The sequence below is a fragment of the Mycteria americana genome, chromosome 1 (assembly GCF_035582795.1).
Source record: "Mycteria americana isolate JAX WOST 10 ecotype Jacksonville Zoo and Gardens chromosome 1, USCA_MyAme_1.0, whole genome shotgun sequence".
NCBI classification, from domain to species: Eukaryota; Metazoa; Chordata; class Aves; order Ciconiiformes; family Ciconiidae; genus Mycteria; species Mycteria americana.
The window spans coordinates 26,436,297-26,452,250 of NC_134365.1; the positions used below are offsets into that span (position 1 = coordinate 26,436,297).

General features: G+C 40.3%; 1 protein-coding gene across 3 annotated transcripts in view; it reads right to left on the reverse strand.

The window, feature by feature from the left end:
• CPED1 (cadherin like and PC-esterase domain containing 1) overlaps positions 1–15,954 on the reverse strand; it is a 156,654-nt gene that overhangs the window by 97,987 nt on the left and 42,713 nt on the right. For all 3 annotated transcript variants that reach the window (XM_075493254.1, XM_075493246.1, XM_075493264.1), the window contains exons 6-7: positions 8,839–8,995; positions 7,186–7,354 (exon numbers count right to left, since the gene is read on the reverse strand). In XM_075493254.1, the coding sequence (XP_075349369.1) occupies positions 7,186–7,354; positions 8,839–8,995 (326 nt within the window). The remainder of the gene's footprint in view (positions 1–7,185; positions 7,355–8,838; positions 8,996–15,954) is intronic.

Genomic DNA, 15,954 nt, shown 5'->3' on the forward strand with positions numbered 1-15,954 from the left:
GAGATATACCGCTGGAGTGCTCACACAGCCCACCCACAGACAACAAAACCTGTGTGCCTGGAATATACAGAACTGTCTAGGAGGATTTTTGTCCCAAACTTACCATGATAAAGAGAAAGGCGACCATCAGCAAGGTTAAACAGCAACCAGGAAATTAAAAAGTGACTTTTGGAACAAGGAAGGAGTCAGCTTGGGAAATTATATAAAAGCAACATGAAAATTTGCAGTGGGGGGAGAGACTTTGGGATGGAAACAGTAGCAGTCAAAACCTGGTCAGGCACTGCCAGATGTCAGCCCACTGGGATCACAGCTTCTGCCTAGACTGCAGGCGATACCAGGGTGCAAGGATGGGCACGGGTCCTACACGGGTACAGGCAGAGCTGGAGCCCCCACTTCTCCAAGCAGAGGTGCATGCAAGAAGCGAAGCTGCATCCCAGGAGAGTGGGGCTGTGTTTGTAACCCATGCTGCCTGTGAGATAAGGTCTGGGTGAGTGGCTGGGTGTGACTACAGCTTCTGGGGGTATTTATAGAAAGATGTTTAGAAATGTGCAATGTTTATTAACATTTTTGAAGTGTCTGGTATCATGGATCACCTATTCTGTTACTGAAATTGATAGTGAATGTATTATTATTATTCCTGGTTGCCAGTTAATTACATATCATCAGTTAGCCACGTCTATCCTGGTTTTGGTTAACAATATGAACTCATCAATTTTTTCCTGCAACAGTATTTCACCTTTGGAGGTGTAGCTGAGCTCTGAACTTACCCAAGAGGCAAGGAGATAGAAGATAAGAGGCCATTTGGGCTACTGAGTAATTCAGTGTAATTTTGAGTGCATTTTAGTGTAATTTTGTGCATCATGCTTTACAGGATTTGTATGAATAGATTTTGAAAGGACCTTGCTGGTTCCTAGTTGTAGCCTTCAAAACTAGATGGCAGACAAAGTTATGAGGATCATATCTGAGAGCAAAGTTTACGTCTGAGGAACCAAAGCATGACCTTTAGTTTCAAGAAATGACCCTTTCTGAGGTAATGAAGGGTGTACTCTCCAGATTGTTCTGCTATGCATCAGAGCTGTTGCAGCCTTTCTGATCAATTGGATCTGCAGGGTCTCAAAAGACTTAAAGTAATTGCCTCTCCTTGAAAATAGCTGAGGATGTTTTCACTTGAATCAATTCAATCAATCTCTGATAACTTTCAGTATAGGCTCTGTACTCTCAGTTCATTTTTGTACATTCATTCTTCTTACGGGATCTGTATTGGGTGAAATTTCTTCACCAAGTCCAAATACCCTGGGGTGTAAATAGTTGTTCATAGATACAAAAATACTCTTCTGCACACAAACAAGAATCTCTTTGACTATACATATGGAGGTATCTAAATATCTAAGGTGTCTGCAAGAATACAGACTGATTCCACATAGAAGGCCACAAAACCCATATTTTGCAATGAAGCTATTTCCTATATTGCCTGCTAGCACAGGCAGACCTCTCCACTGATCATAGTATACAGAAAAAGTCGTAAGACATGTAATGGGAGAAAAATGCATCCATAATCAAAACAATGGTTCCAGAATACATCACAGAGAAAACAGTGCAGTGATTTGTCATAAGTTTATAGTGTTAGCTTTAGGTAGGTCTGTTTATTCCACCCCTGATTTATTGTTACGATGTGCCATTTCTCTGCAGCTCTAACATGGCACTTGATGAAGGGGGAAGCCATGGTATTATACAGCTATTTTATGCAGTAAATTTCCCACTTATGTATATTTTTTTCTTTACATAAGATTTTTAAAAGAGATGTTATTTAATAGCTCAGGACAAAAAACCCTCTTGTCCCTTAACACTATTATACCTATTTACATGGAGGAGAAAAGGCCATCTGTGAAAGGTTTCCTCTAAAGATCCTTGCTCTTAAGACTAAGTCCAAAGACAAAAAGCTGCTCACTAGCTTCAGCAACCACTAAATTAGGTCCTTTGACTGAGTCTGAACTAAGAATGGTTTCCCAACCCACCATCGACTTCTTAGTGGAAAAGTAAAGGTGATTCACTAATAGCATTTCCCAGCTCTCTGTGAGAAGCAAAAGAGAATCAGCTTGACTAAGGGAAGCTGAAAGCAAAAAGGGAAAGATGAGAAGAAGAAATCAGGATAACGGGAGGTAGGTCTGGGAAAGCTGGGAGCCATGGAGGGGCATGCTTACAGAGCTGCCTGGATTGAACAGCCAGAGTGAGAGGATCTGTGGTCCAGGAGAAAAGCAGAGAGCTAAGGGCCTGGATAACAGTGTAAAGATTTACTTATGACATAGCCACATATTATGAAGAATAATCAGCCTAGAGCTCTTACTAGCTAAACTGGGGTGTTCATAATGAGAAGAGCAGAAAAGAACTCCAGGAAGAATTTTAACTTTATTTGTGCACTGTATGACAGATTGGCACAGACATGGAGAAGGTAGATAAGGAAGGATTAGTCATTCTTTCTCTTAAGACAAGAATTAGGGATATGAAATTAAGTAATAAGGTAGAAGTTTTAAAGCAAACAAATAGTCTTTCTCAGGCAACACATAAATAATCTGTAGAGTCTCATTGCCGCAAGACGTCGGGAAGATCAAAAGCATTAATGGATTAAAAAAAAATCTAGTAGAGAATTGCATGGCATAAAAGCCCACTGGAGCTTATTAAACATAAAGATATATATTCTGCTTCCAATTTTGTGTGTCTTACCTTGCAGGTTACCAGAAATAGCTATAGTCTGCCTAAGGACGAGTACCACTTTGTGCTTGTCCTGTTACACAGTTTCAGGATACTTTCCTGTCTGGTTGTTGCCAGAAACAGAATGTCAGACTAAACATGTCTTTGATCTCCCCCAGTCTAGACAGACTTTCCTTCTTATATCAGTGAAAAGAGAAATGATAGGGCTCTGGATGCTATGAGGACAAAAAACAGAGGTGGCTTTTATGTTATGCTCAGTCTCCAGGAAGGGGAGCATTAGAACATTTGATTCTCTACACAGGCTACTTGCAAGAACAGTGAAATGCATACGCTAAGTTCTTACAGAACCTAATGAACAAATCTAATTTTATTCCCAAATAACCCTGCAATCTAATTGATTAAGAGTTGATGGTAATTTTCTTTTGTATTTGCTCCTGCTAAGTGACAGAGCAAGAATATGGAATTCAAAAATTAAAAAAAAGGGAAAAAATTCTGAGCCTTTCTGTTATTTCTAAGCATTTTGCTCTTTATCCGCGTGTACATCTGCATTCCATTTCACATGACATATCTGTGGCTATTACTTGAAGTAGTATCAAAACTGGCCACTTGAGGGCAATACTGCAACCTAATTTTCACAGTGTTCGGCTCTAAGCCAGACCTCCATGTCATGTTAAAAGATGTATTTCTTGGGTAGGTGAGGGCATCTATGCATAGGTTTGCATCTATGTTAAGTATAAAAAACATTTCTCTTTACTCAAGTTTCCAAATGCTTAATACACAGAGAGAGAATTTCAGTGATAGTTATAGTGACTTATATCACAGCAAGCTTAACAGCAAACTGCTTTAATAAATTATGTTTACTTCACTGCACAACGGGAAGATCACTTAAGAGCATAGTTTCAGCTGAGGGTATCGAGGGTTATGCAAGTACACCAGTCACGGAATTCAAATCCAGAAGACACCTGACTGTCTATTTTGGATGAGCGAAGGGGCGGTGAGCTGGAGCAGGGGCCGTGCAAAGCTGCCGACAGCACAGAAGAGCCTTCCCGGGTGACAGAGGATGTGGCACCACTAATGTCTACGAAAGTGCATCCCTTCGTTAAGAACTGGGACCGGGCTAGGAAAGGTTAATGGCAGGGCAAAGGAAGCACTTCACAGTGTGTTAAACCTTGAGATAATTAATCATAAATGACTGTTTTGCACACCAGCTTCTATAAAAGAGGAGGTTATTCAGGGGCCAGCCTTCTGCTCAATACGCATGCATAATGTCGATTAAAGTGAAGGGAATTATTGCATACATTGACAGAGACCCATCCCTTAATTGGTACCATATGCAAAATAGAAAATTTCTATTTTCTTATTAATTTTTCAAAGCACAGATGGTCTAAATAAGGGGTTTCCAAATTTCCTCAAGGAAATAAGGGTATTACGCAAGTCTCATATCAAAATATTTGTGTTGCAGAAAGCCATTCTCTCCCGTGCATTTCCTGCATCTTCCCATCCAGGGCCCAAATGTAAAGTTGTGGTTTTGCCACTCCTTGACTACACACAAAATCTTCATGCCAGTGCAGGATTTAGCTTCCTTTGCTTTTTGAACTGAGATACTAAAATAAGTATAATCCAGAGAAAACCTGGCAGCTGGTGAGCAAAACACACTTGAACTCTTCCTGAACTGCCATTTGGCCAATGCTTCTTCACAGAGTCATTCTGAAGCCTTGCCACTATGATTAGGATAAGTAAATCTGAGTTGTAAAAATCATTTGTAATAGTTTACTAATAAAGAAACAGTGGGGAATGCAGTATTATTTAATTCATTAAACTTCTGTTTTTTCCTTACACAGTTTCTCTTAATCATTTGATATCATCTGCTACCCCATCTCCAGCCTTCTTAAAAATCTCTCCTTCATATATACCACATTCTGGTTACTTCTAGCAACCTTAAAGGGTTGTTGTACACAGGGGATCAAATTTTAAACTCAACATACTGAGTTTGTGATGTTGTAACCAAGTTAACCACAACTGTGAATCAATTTCTCATCAATAACAGTTTAATTATACTGGTATGAGAAAATTTGCTTACCGGAGGCCTATATACACTGAGGAGGTCTCTAAATTATTGTGCAAAATTGCTGAAAGCAGCACATCTATGATGGCAATGCAGCAGATTAAAATTATTCTCATCTGTTTGTTTAAAAAAAATGATTCCATCAGCTGCTCTTGCGGAAAAGCACACCAAACACTAGCAAATTTTTCCAGACCAATTTTCCAGATCTCCGCTATAGGCACGTTCAGTCCCCAGGGACACCGATGGCTATTCTGTCAATCAGCAGAAGAAGAGGTCTTAGAGATCTTTTCTGTCATTATTGACTATTGACAGGTTGGAGCTTCACAACGTAACAAACAATTTTCCTTCCTACACAGTAGAGTTGGCAGAAACTGAAAGCTTAGGAGCTTTCTGGACTAGGTTCCTTGGCTGGGACAAATATGCATAGCTCCACTGGCTAGTTTGGGAGAGAAGATCACTCTGCTGGTATTGTACGTCCCATTGGCAACAAGTGATGGCTCCATGACATTTATAAGAAACTTGATGTAATCTCATCCCAAAGGGTATCAACGATTGAACTCAAACCTTCTCCCAAGTATTGTTTTCTGACTGATGATCTCCTGCCTGATGCCTCTGCACCAAGCACAGAAGCCTCCCTATGATTGTCCCAGTAGTGGTCTCTGGCCACTCTCTGAATTCCCAGTGTCTCACTTCTGGAGACTTTCTGACTCCTCCCGGGTTCTTTATATAAGGCACACTGTTTATGCTGAGAGACCGTCTTATACACCGCACTTTCCATCATTTTGTTAATTTGCATTTCAATCTATACATCACTACAAATGTGCTTTCTGTGGTGCCTATTTTTTGTTTATTTCTTGCCATTTTGACAAGTATGCCTAAAGCTGTGGAAGATATAACAGCACAGCAGCAGTAACCAGATTGGAGGTACTGTAGATGTGCTGCTGCTCCTATCTATCATTTTTATTGCTTCTTCAGCTGCCAAAGTACTCTGTAAATGGTGGCTGGCACCCCGTTCAGCAGACTTCCCTCAGGAATTGTTTTACAGAGCCATATCACAATTACTAATGACTACTAGCCTTTAAAGTAGTCCCTACTTCAGCTGCGATAGTGATGCTGCTGGACATTGTGCTATTTTAATAAACATAAAACAAAACTGAACCCCAAGGTTTGAAAGTGAGTAACCATTAGTCTTCCTAAATGTAAATAGAGGAAAATAGATGGCAAAATAATATATCTCCGTGGGCTTCCATAGCTTCTGAGGGGGGAAAGAAAGAGAAGTAGGTTCATCTCACCTAATTCTGGCAACCTACAATTTGGCATGTTCTCTAAGAATGTCATAGCCCATGGAAGGAAGCAGACACTTTTAGCAGGAAACTCATCTCATTCTAAAATTACTGTCTAAATTGGGTGGGATCATTTGTACTCTAGAGGTGTCCGTTTCTCCCATAACTAGAATTAGATAATGAACTTAGACTAGGCACTTAACTTCGAGAGCTAAAATTGTAGAACATACCAGATGGCTGGCATCATCAAGAGTCCTGCCAGTGACACCACAACACTTAGACTGATCCAAAGCCAAGACCTGCTCCTACCCCAAGAGGGCTACATGGGCAAAGTGCACTCATCCTCAGATGGCTGCTGCAGGAGCTGATCTATGTGACCTCAAGAAGTCACTGCTACTTTGTGACCTTTTTCCTTCAAAAGGAAAGGAGCAGCAGCAGAACTGTAGTTTCTTCATGAAGAGCTACCATGTTGCAAGCACAGTTCCTTGCTGAAAGGCCAAAGGAATGGGAAAGCATGTTTGGAAATCCATAGGACTGCTGAGCAAACCAGACGTGGAGAGAGAGAGTGGTCTCTCTAGGCACTTGGAGATGTCCAGAGTTAGTCCAATTAAGGCCCACGTGAAACATCCTTCTTCATAAAACCTAGACACTATGGGAGGCCCACCCTCTTCATGGTATCTTCCTTCCCCTTATTTAGAAGTGCCCTGACCCTCCTCCATTCTGTTTTGCTGCACCTAAACCACAGCAAACCATTTTAAATATTTACTTTCCTTTTTTACAACACTGTCAATATCCGGGCAAAAGACGTTCCTGCATGACAGCACCCCCACTGCTGTGCTTTAGAGAAAACCTTGCAACTGCTGTCAAATGTCACCAATAAAAATGGGCTCTGAAGCAAGCAAATCCCAGAGCCCTTCATAACCCCCGCTGCACAGGGCAACTCTTCCCTCCTTCATGAATCAAACCCCACTCATTCTGAGAAATGAAAGCTGTACATTAGGGGAATATTCATGTGTCAGCTGGAGACTGCAAATAAAGAAGAGGTAAAAGAGAAGAAAGATATTATCTGGGTTTCTGTCTCTGTACTTTGCCTGAAAGAGGGAAAAATTAGGAAATGAAATGTTTTACCTTTACGGAAAAGTGCTTCTTTTTGGGTGGATGCCAGACAGTGGCGGTTGAATGAATGAATGCCCGCAGAGGTGTTAAGGATGTCACAAGCACATATGCTTTGATGATGACAGAAAAGTCTTGAGCTTTAAGGATGTCCTTGTGGTCTGGCGAAGCTGATTTCTGATTCCTGGAAAATAATAAGAATACATAGCATTAATGAAGTCCTTTTGCAAATGAGGAAAATGAGGTATAAGACAATAGTGAAATAGTGAAATTAGTGGAAATAAGAAATCAGCCTTTTTTCCCCCAAGTTAAACAGCATAGTAGATGAAACCAAGCAGGCCGGAACAAAGCTTTATATCAAGTCTTCTTATTGCTTTCAGTATTTTAAAATCTGAATTTCCATACATAGAAAGTAACTATGTTAGGAGTGAGTTATGTTTCAGAATACATATGGGTAAATGCATTGTGAGCATGTTGTAATTGTTGCAAACCCAGGACATTCAGATTGAAGGTAAAAACATTAAAGAGGTCCAAGCAGCTTAAATAACAGAAGTGCATAGTCGATGTACCCAAATTTAACACTGATTTTAGGGAATTCAGTAAAAAACCCCCAAACTTTGGAAAGACTGCACTATTGTTAACACTTTCTTCAATGTAACATAGGGACACAAACATGTGGTACTGTATGCTTACCCTAATGAAAGCCATGAACTATGATTCCAAATATTATGACTATGACACCTAGAAATAACCCATAATAAATCAGCTAAACATAAACTAATTATGCAAGCTAACTTTGTCTAGGAAGCGACATGGCTCTCTAGATGCTGCCCTACAGCTCCCCTAGTCCACACAAAAAGAATCAGCCACAGAAACAGGACAGAAAAAAAACAAACCCAGGAAAAAAATCTGCTATTTAAAAGCTTATTACTTGGGGAAATCTGAGCTATACTTGGGCATATTCACAAATGTGGTTATTATTCTGCCTGTTAAAATCTCTTGAGTATCAATCTACCTCACAGCAAATGCATGAGAAGATGACTATACAAATTATGGGCCTCAAAGACTGATTACTGGTAAAGGACACAGGGCTCTCCTCCCATTTCTGTGTAATCTTTGGCAATATGTGGCCTTTCCAGACCTCTATTTTGCTATCTGTTCAGGGTGTCTAATAATATCTATCTTAAAGAGACCTTTTTCTCCCCTCTGCAGAATGGTAGGGCCTCAGAGCATAAAATTTGTGAGATACTGTAACATAGGAAACAGCACTTGGACAGCCAGTTCTCAAATATTTCTTAGTTCTTCACTTAAGGGAAGGTCTCTGTGCAAAGGACTACATATGTGTGTCTGTAGTAGGGGCAAGGCAGGGATGGGAGCAGGAAATAGCTCAGCTGCTATGAGACCTAAACATTTAGGGGTGTCTTTGGGTCTGTATTTATCTGTCTAGGTGTTTCAATGCCCTCAACATAAAGCCTTAGCTGTTCACACGCAAAACATTCAAGCTTGGCTAGTACAGAAACAAACATTATGCAAGTATAAGAGGTGCAATGCATCCAAGTGCTCCACCTGCTGCAGTCTCCTCTCTTGCTACATTCTGCATCCCTGACTCCCAACTAAAAGCACAATGAGGCACTCGCAGTTTCTGAGGGTGGGGAATCGTTATCTTACAGCTGTGTGCTCGTGCTCTGCTTCCACCAGTACCGCAGATGGGCAGTATGAGTCTTGCCAGTGCTTTCGCCACCCTGGGACATGTTGCTTGCGGTGATGGCCCTTGACAGCCCAGGCTGGCTGGAGCACTCTGGGGTGATGACTGGGAGCTGCAGGTCTGAAAAAGTACCAAGGGGATGACAAAGAAAGTCAGCGGAGCATTAAAAGCAGCAGTCGACTCCTGCTGTTAAGGATAAAATGTGTAAAACACAATAGGTAGAGGGGAGCTACCAGCATCAGCTGAAAATGTAAAACAACAAATGCTGAAACTGTAAATCCTTTCGGATCTGCTAGCAGAGAGCTTTACACCCACCAAGCACCCCTTTCCAGCTGCAAGCTCCGAAGCTTAGCTGCAACTCCCACTTTATAGGTGAGTGCATGAGTGTTGCATACAAGAAGCATCCCCTTCCCCTTTCCTGTAAAGAGAAATCCTTTATTTCTAAATATAGAATACCAAAACTTTGTTTCTCATGTAGCCCTAATTACAATTAATGGGGTAAGAAATTTATTTGACTAAGGACTTTGCCGCTGTAATCACACAGACAGCTCAGTGAATAACCACATATCCTTGTTTCTAGGTTCACCGTTTAAGGCTACATTTTGTAGTTACTGAAATCTACGGGAGGCTTAGTTCTGCCACCAAACACAGTGGGAGCAGGACTGATGTACCAGAGTCCTCAAGATTACTGAGGCATGTGACTATTAACAGTAATCAGAATATTGTGATGTGAGATCAGTCAACGGGTGGTATGTATTTTCTGCTTTTATTGTGCTGATAAAAAAGCACAGAGCCCTTATGTTATGTCATTATTTCATGTAGGGTGGTTTTCATTGACTCTAACACACCTCACATTTCAAGTTCTTAAGTAATAGTCAGGAAAAAGTCAAGCTGTTCACATTATTCCCAAACCTTATGACTTATCTGCTTAATGACATACTGCATCGTGCTAATGTTATGAGTTTATTTGTATAGCTTCTCTTTTAATGCATGCACTCTCCACTTCGGTGCATGAAATGAAAAATAAAACTGAAGTTGTATTTCTGGCGATGAGCTGTGAGCAGCCATTCAAGGAAAAGAACTGTTCATTTTCATACAGATCCTGTTAAAATGACATTGTGATTGTCTATGTTTATCAGCTGTTCATCAGATCAGCTCAGTTCAGCCTTCCAAGCTTAACTGGGATCTAAAATTAATCTGGTCCTTTGCCTTACATGCACCATTTAGCAGGATTAAAGGCTTTACTAATCAAAACCAGGCCCTTATTAATATAGCACCTCATGTTCAGATTATACTCTCATTGGCATCTTTGTGTTGCGTTATGCATTATAACTGATTTGGACTTTGTAAGTAACTACCTGTTTGCTGGTGGGACAGAGACAAAACAGACTACTCTCTGCCTACTTGGCTGTGCAGTGATAACAGGAATAAGCTAGTAAACTCGCATTAAGTCATTTACTTAGCAGACTTGCTTCTGAATACGCACAGGGAGCATAAATCAAGTGCTATTTTTTCCATATCCACCCTGTAAAGACACAACAGCATTTCACTATGGCAATTTCCACCCTGTAAAGAGACAATGGCATTTCACCATGGCAATCTGCAACGGTCCCACTGCGACTACTTCTATGCATCGTTTTAGTTACCTAACTGAAGTGCCTATATTAGAAAAATAGTATTCTTAAGCTTTGTCTTTAGGCAATGGAGAGAGAAAGAGACCAGTCCTTGGAGCACTAAGAGAAATACTGGTTCTGAATTGTTCTCAGAAAGGGTCTGTTTTTTCACTGACTATGCAAGAAACTAAGCTACTTACTTGCAGCTGCAAATAATTCCCAGAGTGTAAAGTTCGATCATACAGCTTTGGCGTTCACGCAAAACCAGAATTATTAAAACACATAAAGGCCCTCCACAGTGCACAGATGACTTCAGAGATCTTTTTCTGATTTATCCTCACATTGGTAAAAAGGTAAGACATAGCCTTCTGCTGTTGCATCTATGGAGTTATAGAACCAAGCCCTGTTCCCCTGTATCTTGGTACTGTAGCACATCCATCAGGAACAGCCCAGCACCTTCAGGCTCTGGAGTTCAAATCTCATGGCCTAGATCTTCAAACAGCAAGATACTGATCTGTTGACCATGAGTGGGATCAAAGTCACACAAAACCCAATGAAGCCCATGACAGCAATCCAAGCTACCCCCTTGCCAATGCTGCCTAGGGGGGCAGATGAGAGAGAGACAGGTTGTCCTACCTTGATGACTACAGCACACAGCTGAAAGGAGGCAGAGCTGTGCTTCCAGACCAAGCTCCTTATAACATATACACCTTTTACATTAGGCTGTAGCTACATGACAACATTAACTGAACCATGCAATGGACAAGAATGACAGCTCTTCTCAGCTGATCATTTGAAAGCCAAATTATGTTAAAGGTGCACATTTTTCAGCAATTGCTTTAGTTAAAATGACCATAATGTTGAGAAAAGGGAAATGCACAAAACATAATTTTCCTATTTAAAAGAAAGCCAATATTTCACTGAAAATAAGAACAGGACAGCAGAGAGGGGCTGTTCAGCTTGTTACTCAAGAGAAAGTAGAGAGTGTCTTTTCTTTTTTAAAATATGGTTTTAATTGTGTTGCTAAGGCAACAAGTAACCAATATGGTATTAACTCACAAGGCAGGGTTTGAAAAGAATGAGATGAGGTTTGTACCTATATTTACCCCTCTTAAAAGAGAGTTTTAGCTGTTTTAGGGAAATAGAAAAGATTACTTTGACATTAATTCGTCACTACCCAGTGGACCATTTACTAGAGGTGGATATAACAGAAAAAAATGGGTAGGGGCAGATGAAAAAGAGGTGTCCTGAAATTCTCAGACTACTGGGTAGAAGCTCCTTAGTATTTCCCTAAGTCATTGCAAAATGCCTCGACATAAAAAAAATGGAAACCTGCCATCTCTTGGTTTAACCATCTCAAGATGAGAAGGTTAAACAAATTCAGGGTGTTGGCGATTAGCATTGAGAACAAAAAAGGGGCAATGCTCATAAATTATTCCTCATGCTATAGAGCTCCTGTTTGTATGGTGCTTTACACACCTCTGTTGGTTTGTGTTAGCATCCACCTGGTCGAGAGTGCATTGCAAGGTGGCTGGAAGAAGGAGAAAGGGGATTGAGACTGTCACAAGGTGCTTGCTCCTTTGAGATGACACGCAGCATGTACACCACCAGGCAGAGTTAATGAGGGAGTGACAGTCCCTCACTTTGGTAAATGTACTCCTAGTAATCAGTGAATACAATTATCATAATAATAAAGAGATGTCAGTAGTGCTGAACTGCAGCACAGTCAGCTGCATCAGTTCTCATGGCAACTCTTCACCTGTTCTTGCACTCAAAAGCAGTAACAGTATTTATTAGAGCTGTAAATTTGTTAATCAACATTATCATCAATGAAAATTAGCCTTCAGTGCCTTTACTGTTTGCAGTAATTGCCATGTTTTTCCATCTTGAAATCACTCTACAAGCTGTTGTTATTTAATCAGTCCTTTTGAAGTATGTAAATAACATCAACATTTTATAATAGAAGAGGTGAGGCAGGCTCAGCAGTTGATACATGTCAGGCAGCTTGGGAAACCAAGTCAGAAAGAGTCCCAGCATCCTAGTGTCATGTCCAGATTACATCCCCTCTTTCAAAAATTCAGATCTTAATATCAGGAATTTTTGTAGCAGACTCTAAAGATCAAAACAAAAAAAAGACATAAACTAGAAAAGAACATTTTCCCTTTTAAAGTGGCTATGCAGTAATTGAAAGGCTACACAAACTGCTGGTTTTCCTGAGGAGCAGCTGCAGGCTTTGCCTCAAGCACTTTTGCTGCTGCCATTTGTGATGATCCAGTGTACAGCAAAGGATCTAAGGCCAGATACCTGCTTTCACTTAAAAAAAAAGCTTCACTTCCTCAAAATTCTGGCTTGAAGCAGGTTTCTTATGCTGACATCTCTGAAATGGTACCATTGCAAACACCGACAAACAGCACCACTTTACCTCTGCCTAGGGTGTTCTCCACGATGCCATTTTGATGGGTAAGGAAGCCACTACAAGTTCTCAGCTGAATTCACACATTAGCCCTCTAACCACAGCAACAGGTAAAACATAGATCTGAGACATAGGAACAGCTGGGGGGCACAGGTGAAAGGGAGGTATAAGATCCACCAAACCAAGTCAATACCTCTAGATCAAAAAAATTAAGCACCTCTGTCACATGAACTGGTGGTAGATACTGTTCTGTCAACTGCAATTTCTCGGAGTACCACAGAGTCAAACAGATCAGTTGACAGTGACAACTGATATCTAATGCAGCAGCTATACTGACATCTAATGAGGCTTTTCAAGTATTTTACACAGCTATGACTTCTTGCTCCCTCTGCCCCCATCTCTGGCTCCCAAGTTATTTACTTTTCTTTGGCTCAGAGTTCTGAAGCGTAACATGAGATTCAATGCATGCACAATAAAGAATAGCTGATTTAAGAGTTACAACGTGTGGGTGAGCAAAAGGTTTACGAATAGCTAGAAGTACATTTGGACAAATTAAGTCTTCCTGGAGCAGAGCCACGTCAGTGTTGACACGGCTGTGGCCACGTGGACTGGTGGTAAGTGGAACACTTAGGTTAACATGAACATCTGGTGATCTGCAAAGGTAAGGAATTCAGCAGCAGAAGACCCTACTGATTGACCTAAGTGAATAACACTCAATTGAAAGAAAAGGAAACAGAAGATGAATGAGAGTGTCCTCTTCTTTATCCTTCCTTTTATATTATATTTGATGTTACAAGGAGGGTTACGATATGGTTTTGTTTGTTAAATGTTTTTACTTTTTCAAGATCAAATAAGCTATATTTTATACATTTCAAACATGGAGCAAGGAACGATTAAGACTATTGTCTGTGAGAAAAGGTCATTTTGTTTCTGAAGTGCCCATCAACTGTCAGATCTGTTAGAAGAATTTCAAGAGTGATTGAGTTGCCTTGGGAGCTCCTGGTTGTTCAATGAAGCACACAGCTAGAGATGGGATGAAATGCAACTAAGGTGCTATGCTTTGTTCTAAGCCCAGCACATTGTTCCTTTCTTTCATAAAGGACATTGCAAGATCAGCACATTTGTACTTTCAGAGTCTTCATCCAATTCGTTTTCTTTTTAGCAGGAAAAGCATCACTTTAGAACATGAAAGTACATTAATCCTGAAAGTATACAGGAGGCTTTCCATCTGCATAGAAGCCTTCTGAACTTCTTCCTAGATTTTCATAGTGGTAGTCTGTCTCTAGAAAGAGCCTGAATTCTCTCACACATGAAAAAAGGAGAATGATAATGCCCTCATGTCATTTCTCAGCAGCTTCTGCAGCACAATATTCAGGAAGGACTGATAGCAGGTCCTCTCTGTCAGCCTTGCAGGTTTTCTCTCTGAGAGGGCATCTCAGTGAGCTAGAAGAACTTCATGTTGTATCCTGTGCTGGGATCACTCATCTGCCTGACTGGTGTGAGCTGCTGGAGCACAAAGAGCTTATTTCTGATACAGACTGGGCAAGCTGCATTGCTACAACCTGGTCCTCTTCTAGTATTTACAGCTGGGCAATTTTCCAGCCTTTGTAGGTTGGAAAGGTGTGTTGAACAGCTGCAAAGATTGCTTCACATCAGGAGATGTTTAAAAAGCTTTCATAGAGTCTTAGTCAGACTTCCGAACACCTTCAGGACTAGAGGATTTTGATCAAAATAAAGCCTACTATCCAGTACCTTTTGCTCAGTCATGTATGGCAACCTGCTCTAAGCTGCATAACCATGAAAGTAATGAGCACTAAAAGTGCATTTTTTTCGTTTTTCAGTGTTGATTTTGGAGGGTGGATGATTTCAGTTGAACTACTGCCGCTACATGCCTTGAGGTCACGGCAGGCTTGTCACAGAAAGCAGACCTATTCCATTTAATTGCCTCCTGTTATCCATTTGACCTATCGAATGAAAAGACTCTGAAACAAAGATTAGTACTCTCCTATGGCTTACACATTATGCTTTGACGTTGCTAAAGAAAGAGAGAACCTTTAACACTCAGTTTTATACCCTATGCATTTAGAAAAGGGTGGCTGTGAAACTCAAAGCAGATGCTGAGTATTTGAAGGAAGCTAGGAAGACTAGGGGCAATCCTGGCCCCCAGTGAGTTCCTGGCAAAATTTCCACTGATTTCACAGAAATATGATTTCTTGCTTGATACTTAACACTCCTGTGACAGTTTTGACGTGTTATAAGCTTCATTTGCAATGTGCACATTGCTGCAGGTTCAATACCCCACCCACTACTGACTATTGATCTAGCTGTCCTTAAAAGGTTTTCATATTAAAAGAATGCAGTGATTTCTCCCTCTGTAATATAATTAATTAATTATATTAATTAATCTCAAAGCAACCCTCACTGAATATTTAGAATGGAGACATTTCAAGCTACTAGTCATTTCTGGAAATTTAAACTATCTAAAATATCTTTAGTATAAAAAAAAAGTTTATATAAAAGCAGATCTAGAGGGAAAGGAATTTAAGCTGTGGGTTGGAATGCACTGAAATTCATGCTAAAAAACACCTGTGAAGTTTCAGAGTTAAAAAGACAAAATGATGATAGCGCATCATTTTGAAATGTATGTGTTGTTTATTTTCCCCTTTAAAAACATCAGCAAATACAGCTTCAGTTTAGATTAATCATTTACCATGTTTTTTGCTTCTCTGTTTTGGCAGGTGCATGGAAAACAGTATTTATTAAATACATTGTTTGCTTCTTCATTCCTAAAGTCTCCTCACAGTTAACAGATAGAGGGTTTTTTTTCAATATTTTCCAGAAGGGCTGCTGCTTCTGTGTGCACGCTTCATAATAGAACTTAAATTTACAGATAAGCTATAAAACTCTGGAAAAAGCAACTCAGTGAAAATGCTGGCTGACTGTTACATGATTAGAGCCACAGCTACAATTCTGTACTAGTAACAGGGTAGAATATAGAATGGTATAGGCCAAGTAATTAAATTTGTTTAGCTGCTTTACTTCTTTTCAGTCTC